The sequence below is a fragment of the Mytilus trossulus genome, chromosome 10 (assembly GCF_036588685.1).
Source record: "Mytilus trossulus isolate FHL-02 chromosome 10, PNRI_Mtr1.1.1.hap1, whole genome shotgun sequence".
Classification (NCBI taxonomy): Eukaryota; Metazoa; Mollusca; class Bivalvia; order Mytilida; family Mytilidae; genus Mytilus; species Mytilus trossulus.
The window spans coordinates 5,516,610-5,524,517 of NC_086382.1; the positions used below are offsets into that span (position 1 = coordinate 5,516,610).

The 7,908-nt window shown below is 34.5% G+C and overlaps 1 protein-coding gene across 1 annotated transcript; it reads right to left on the reverse strand.

Moving 5' to 3' along the window:
- Window positions 1–687: 687 nt before the first annotated feature.
- LOC134686658 (uncharacterized) lies at window positions 688–3,474 on the reverse strand. Its single transcript, XM_063546330.1, has 2 exons — window positions 3,447–3,474; window positions 688–2,813 (listed from the first exon to the last, which is right to left on the reverse strand). Exon 2 carries the CDS (start codon window positions 2,803–2,805, stop codon window positions 688–690), a length of 2,118 nt encoding a protein of 705 aa, XP_063402400.1. The 5' UTR covers window positions 2,806–2,813; window positions 3,447–3,474.
- Window positions 3,475–7,908: the final 4,434 nt, after the last annotated feature.

A 7,908-nucleotide genomic window follows, 5' to 3' on the forward strand; every position in this document is an offset into this window, starting at 1 on the left:
CACGCAGTTGCTGAAGGTCTTAGTTACGAATGTGATATTTGTAACAAGACCTTCATACAAAAACGGTATCTCCAGGAGCACAAGAAAGCACACAACACAGAATCAGCCAAATGCACTTTTTGCAGTAAAGTTTTCAAATCAAAAAGATATCTTCAAGGCCATGTAAAAAGACATCATGAAAAGACCAAAAGTTCATAAATACTTTATACATCAAAATTCGTCCATGTCGTCCATGTAAAAGCTTTTCCAAGATTTGAAAGCACTTTTATAATATCGGATTTCGAAGTCCTTTCAGCTTCTTGCCACACATCTTTCTGTAGTTGATAGATCGTAAGTGGTTTTCCTGACGCAGACCGCGTTACTATGTTGTGCCATTGTCCATCGAACGAGACAGCCGGAATGTGGATGCCAGCTTTATGACATTCGGTATGCACCTGTTCTAACACTTTTCTCACAGTTACTGTTGAAATCGAATATCCTTTTGGAAACCAACAAACTGGAGCCCACCGAAGCGGATTTTTTTACCAATTACAGGTCACAGCACAAGAAAACGATTGCTTCAGATGCCTTTTGTCGTTGAAGTTCGTACGACTCATTGACAATATCACACAGGTTGGTCAGCAGATCACTAACATTAGCTATCAATTTGATGTTTGTGCCACTTGTCTCTGTAGTGTATTGTTGATCTTAAACATTACACACCTTTGTCGTTGAAGGAATGTCCACGTTTGAAGATGAAAGGAACTCTCCCATAAATTTCGCCTTCTTACATTCATCTGCAATTTGCTTTTTCATGTCTAAAATATCTCTAGATAGCTTAGACGGCTTCCTTGGGTTTTCACAGCAATAAATGTCTTTTACGATATCTAAAGATTTCTGGAAAAGTGGTTTGTTTCGTTGAATTTCAAAAGCAGTACTAGTTGTTGGTGTCCAACTGACAAATACTAATTTTGAAACATCTATCACTTCCATCTCTGCCAAGCACTGCAAATAATATCGAACTGGAATCTCTTTATGTACTGCAGACACAGGACACTTGATTTCTACAGCCACTTCCGAAAGACTGTTTTGATTTTCATCAGATATTTTACCAAGACTTCCATCAGGCGAAACAACCATAAACGGTTTGTTAACATCTTTTATCTCAAAGCACCCTTCTTCAAAATATTGCAATTGTGGGTATGCTACCGGCATAATTCTAGACACCAAAGTTGCTATTCCATTCACTTCATTCTCTGTTCCATATTTCATGTTTGATAATTGAGTTGCAGATACAGACTTCTCGGGGACACCACATATAACATGGTCGAAGTACTCCTTTTGTTTCTTTAAACTGTCCATACCTAAAGCTTTGTAAATAGTACTTCCTGTAACTTTTGCTTTCTTACGGAGTTCAAACCACTTTTCAGTTTTTTGTTTGATGAAACGAGGGTTTTCTGTGGTATAATTTTCTATCAATGGTACGTAATTTGGAAAAACTTCTAAGTTCATTTCACTTCTAGAGGAATACAGGTCACTGCAATGTAGCTGAGATCGTATCTGACAAATTTGTTGAATAACGGTTTTATGCTTCTTCAGGAAACAGTTAATATCATATAAAAAGGCATGGATTGCACTTATTACATACACAAATTTTCCGTTTCTCCAATCTTGTCCTCCACGTTCAATAAATTTGGCTTTAGCGTATTCCTTCTTTGTTTTTATGTCTCTTATCTGCTGTGCATTTCTTGATATTTTTTCATGAAAATGTTCTAAAAGTAATTGAAGTTCTGTAAGCAAATTTGATTTTATTAGATGTTCTGAATTCGAATCTTGGAGAAAAATAATCTTATCTGCCATTTGTTTAAGTTCGAAAACTAGCTTTGATCGTTCGTCTTTTTTAGCCTGGAGAGTACAGCCATCTTCCTCATACCCAAGCAAATCGATATCTCCACTGTCCATAGTAAGTCCTTGCTTCAATTTTTTCCCGTCAAACGTCAGACATGCCGATGTACTTTGTAATGCATGAGACACTGTGTTCATTACATCTTGATATATTCCAGGTGTTTTTGGATTAGCACTGTCGTTTCCATAATTACTATATTCTCTCAGAACATCGATGGTTGGGACTGCAAAATTAATGTTTGACAAATGAGGAGCAAATAACCCCCTGGTTGTGTCGCCATCTAAAATTTGGGAAATGTTTTTGTAACCCGTCATGAATCTTATAAATTTGCCTCCAAAAATTCTCCAGCCAAGCTTCCAAAACTGCTTCGTTTGATCAAAATATCTCATGTTTGTTGATGTTGTATTATCATACCATCGAACCATTTCAACCCATAGCAAAAACGCTATGTTATGAAGGGGAAATACCCCCGAAGCTACTTGCCTAAAAAATTGTGGAATTGTCTTTTCCAAACCCTCCAACGCAAGATTATGTAACACCATTGGTGCTAGTTGAATCATTTCATCAATGTCTGTTTTCCATTCAGCTTCATCTAAAGTTAGTTCATTGTCGATGTTATTTTTTTCTTTCTCCTCGCTTAATTGATTGCTGATGCTTTCACTTATTGTTATTTCGTTGGCATTGGTACATGTTTTGTTAAGAGCTCTGCTGTTTGTAAATAAGGTTGCGGTTTCTAAAAGTGACCAAGCTGAAGCACCTGTTTCAGTGACTTTAAGTTCTTTTCGCTTTGGTGATGTAGATGGGGATTTTCCTTGTTCTGATAGATAAGACCTTTGCAGCTCATCAGACTCAGTGGATTTTGATTTATCCCTCTTTCTTTTCTTTTTGTTTAAATTAAGCTTTGATTTTTTTCTGGTCATTGTATGTCCTAAAATTAAAAAAATAAACATTTTACAGAATACGTAAAAGCATGGCATGATCCAATCACATGTCACACAAATGTTGCCGCTAATACTAGCCAAAATGTCATTATTTATACGAGATAAATTTAAATAATGAATGGTTTAGACTATAAACTCATGAAGACAACCACTTAGTACGAACTGCATGTCATGACGATTGTTTGTTTTTACGTTCTTTGCGATTAGCTTAAATAATGTGTGTGTGTTATCCGTTGGTTTTTTCGGTGTGTGTGGTATCATTTTTGAAAATTGGATTTTCGACAATAAACCAAGCGTTTATCGTAAAATAAACTTATTGACATCAATAGTAGCGGTGTTGAATTGAGACATGCATTTATTTTGCCAAACAAATCATAAAGAAAACAATTCTATGAAATTTTGATTAAAAATATTCAAAGTGTGTGGTTATCCGTTGAAAAAATATTGAGTGTGTGTGTTATCCGTCGAAAATTTGGAACTGTGTCGAAGTGTTTGCAATAACTGCACGCCTTCTAGCAAAAACAATTGTGTATTTTAAAACTACATACTAACCGACATTCGGTGTGCCAACTTATTAATCAAAATTTAATTGATATAATCAAGAAAATGCAACTACTAACCTTTCAAGCGGCGAGTTCGACTGTAACTTCCGGTGTGTGTATATCCATCACGTGATTTTGATTGTACCCCTTGGCATTATAAGATGAACGAAGATGAAACAGATGGTAAGTTTGTTGATATATACCACAAGCACACTTCACACATTCAATGATATTTTTATGCTATCTATATTTGCCGTTTATCATTTTTGCTCATTTGAATATCAATTTACTAGGTAATATCAAATGTAAGATGACGCAGGAAATACATAAATGAGACAGCAAACCAACAACACAAACATATGAATTCTTCAATAAAAGGATAAATTAAATAAGCCAAACTCTGTATCTGCCTGTTTCTATAAAATGGGTAAATAAATTGGACAGAGACAACCAGAGATCCGAGACCATTAAACTATTCTCAGTATAGCGTAAAATAGTAAGGTATGACATAGGACAACTTGTCGCGTCACTAGGTTCTGAACATTGTTGGCGAGTCGCAACTTCCGAATTCAGTAAATATGTTTTTGAAATTAAATGTGTAAAACCCTTCGTGTCACAATAGTTAGCACTTGTGAATGCCTGTTTGGTGTCTGTGTTGAAAACTTACATTTTCATGATTTCGTAGTTTATAACTTCTTTTCAAATGCAATATGTGTAACTAAATATGTTTAGCATAAAAACAACGCAGTCAAATTCATAATTGTTTTTTTTTGTTATTTATTCACACGATAAGGCTCCAAATTTTACACAAATGCATTGAATTGGACCCATACATTTTTTTTGAGGCAATTACATCTATTGCTCCTTTAGACGGGTCATTTGAAGCTGTTGGTGATACTGATTCACTTCAAGCATTCATAAAGTTTATATGATATATTGTCTCATTTTTAGATATCATAACATGCTCTTTTATGATATTGACGATTTCCTTGAGCACCATGTGCAATTCCATCATATGGGTTCACGATTGCACTTTTACGTGTAGCAGTAGATCTTCGGGGTTGGTCAAACATTGCATGGCTACTGAAATAAATAAACGAAGTATTGTTTATTTAGTTCTTTAGGATTCAAGTTTATAATATGACTGCGGCAATAAAAGATTTAAAAATTAAGAAACAAATATTGAAAGATAGGATACTCTCAATATTGTTTCATATAATGCTATTCAATGAAACTAGTGTTAAACATATATCGTTATTTATTGCTAGACATAATCCAAAGATGCTCACAATATTGGCAGCAGAATTTCATCCTGAAATTTAAAAGAAGCTATCTTAGAATCATGACTTTTTATCATTTGTTATTTGTTTGAAACTAGGTCCCACTAAATATCTGTACTTTATTTGTGTTTTTAGTGTTTCTGTTACTTGATTTTCTTGCATGTTTAAACCGATCTGGTGAGTTTTACATATGTGGCATGGTTAAGGCGAACAAGAGGTTGGAGAGCCCGCACACATGTTTTACTCCGCAATACTTTGTTTATACTGTCTCCAGTTAAGTGTCTGTAATGCCGTGCATATGGTATGTAACTGTGTAAAATATTTTGCTATTTATTTTGAACCGAAATTTAACTGATGGTTTTCTAATTGGAATTCCAATACATTGAATTTTGTCGAAGCCTTTTATATCTTGATACGAAATATGGTTTTGCTCATTGTTGAATGTCGCAGTCCTCTTGATGACAAATAGCTGCTAACATCTACATGTACGTCATTTGACCTCAGGTGGATAGTTATATCACTGGCAATCATATTGCATCTACTTATTACTACATTGTATGTGCGTTCTTATGTCCTTTTGTGTTTCAAATGGAACGAATTTTGTTAATTTTGATAGTAACTCTACATTATACACGACAAGAATTACATAACTGAACCATGTCGAGCATGAACTTAACCATGACACGAACGAACCAAACTATGACACAGATATTTCAGTAATTTGGAATTTATTGCAAAAGTAGGTCTTTTTCAGAATAATTGACCGCAGTGTTATATCACAAAGATATATGTGATGTAACAGACTGTAAGAATATAACTTTTTTATGCACGATAAACCAATTAGCAAGTTTTAAATTTTGACATACGCAAGCTTTGTTCTGTGTTAAATCATTAACCATATGATACAACTTGTGATGTACTAGCAAATTAACTTTATATAAAGGTACTTACCAGTTTGAATTAATGATCAGAAGTTCCGTTTACAAAATATCCCAATGTTTACATTTTTGCATTGATTGTCATCAAAAAGACTTAACACCGGTACCGTCATGTCAAACTTATCCAAACTATGACAAAATCACTGTACTAAACGCTCCTCGATATGACGACCTTACTACCCGTGGTCTCTATGATCAGATTTTGATTGTCGATTGTATAACGAGTACATTTAAAGTTTATTGATATGATTGGGATAATGGTTTGTCCGTTTAATCTAACGAGTTAAGTTTTCAAACTTTGAAAACACGTTAGCATTTAGGTATCAAAGGTACCAAGCTTACAATATTCACGAGACTCATTAGTGACTCTCAGATCAAATTAGTTAGAGAGCAAAACAAGTATGTAGTAAAAGAGCACTGAGGATACAAATTCCCAAAAAAATATTCCAAATACGTCTATGGTTATCTATGCCTGGATAAGAAAATTTTAGTATTTCGAATAAATCATACTTTTGTTATCATACTTTTGAACTCGATTGTCAGCTCTCAACTACCTTGTACTTTGAATTATCATTTGGTAATAAATCCAGAGATTAGTTTATAATTATGGTTTCAACTTCTTCAAGCATAGCTGATCGTATATTGATTTTGACAATTCTTCATGGTTCTTTTTATGTCCATATCTGTCATTTGGTTTCTCAACTTTTCCTGTTTTCTGTTCATTCATGGCTACATATATTTGTCTTTGAAGTTTCCTTGTGCAGGTAATTCTAGAAAAGCGCGTCGGACGCATGAAATTACCAAAATCCTTTCAAGCTTGTTGCTCTATTTCGTGAAACTATGGACCAATATTCTTATAGGCTATTTCTGTGTTTTTGTTTTTTTTTCAATTTGAAATATAATCTGTTATCTTCTATCAGACCTCTGCGTGATATTTTCCTAAATTTCAAATGATTTCCAATATTTTATAATAGCAAATTTCATGTTTTCTTGCCTTTCCGTAGTTCTGGTTATAGGTCTAGTATGATATCCGCAGTCAAGTTTTTTATGTCCAATTTATAGGCATGATGTTTTCTGGTCTGTGCCTCCGTCCGTCCTTCCGTCAGTTCGTCCGTCCGTTCCATGGATATTTTCGTTGCATCTTTTTCATGAACGACATTACAAGGATTTCTGAAAGGTTTATTAAAGTCGGCTATATCGTGTGATACGTTTTTAGATTCATTACTCAACAAATTCTTGTTTACCGAACACTTTTCACATGACAGCCAAGTTGAAAATGTTCGTCAAAATTTTTCGCAGGAACTACAATACAATGATTTTTCAAGTTTTATATAAGTCAGCTATACGGTGTGAGGCTTTGTTTTAGATTCAACACTCAAGAACGAAGTATTTGTGCGGGAGCATCATCAGTAGCACGCACCATCACTGGTTCAGTGTTCTTGATTTATATGCTGTTTATATACCCTTCAATTTGGAAAGTGAAATAATATTTTCTGTTCTATTGTATATACAGATTTCGAATTGAGTGTATAGAAAGTATTCGAACTACCTCAGCCTTATGCTATATATACGGAGTTATTTCTTAAAATATATTATGTTATAGTTATTGATCAAGCAAGTCGGTATATATGTTGTTTAATCTGCACAGGACGAGATGACGCAATAATCCGAACGACATAGGAGTTCGGGTTATTGGGTCATCTCGTGCTGTGCAGATTTTAATACATATACCGATTTGATTGGCAAATAACTGTTTTAACACATGACGCAATCAATTTACGAGAACGTTTTAGAAATGTGGACGTTATTCTGCAATTCACGGGTCCTAGGAAAGTTTCTTGTAGGGTAAAGAAAGGGGGAAATACGACTTTGGTAAGTTTTAAATTAGTCTTTTTTTTATATTTAGACTCATTCTAAAATAACGATTTAATAGTATATTTTTTTTAATCGTTTCCGTTAATTTATGGTCCCAATTTTTAGCTCACCTAGCCCGAAAGGCCAAGTGAGATTTTCTCACCACTTGGCGTCCGTCGTCCGTCGTCGTCGTCGTCGTTAACTTTTTACATTTTGAACTTCTTCTAGAGAACCACTGTATGGAATGAAACCAAACATGGCATGAATGTTCCTTATAAGGTGCTGACCAAGTGTTGTTACTTTGTAGGCGATCCATCATCCAAGATGGACGCCAGCGGGGGACTTAGTTTAACATAGGCTATACGGAGTTATTTCTTAAAACATATTATGTTATAGTTATTGATCAAGCAAGTCGGTATATATGTTATTTAATCTGCACAGGACGAGATGACACAATAATCCGAACGA

Excerpts from the sequence above, each read along its gene's own strand:
- LOC134686658 (XM_063546330.1), bottom strand. The coding sequence starts at position 2,805 with ATGACCAGAAAAAAATCAAAGCTTAATTTAAACAAAAAGAAAAGAAAG.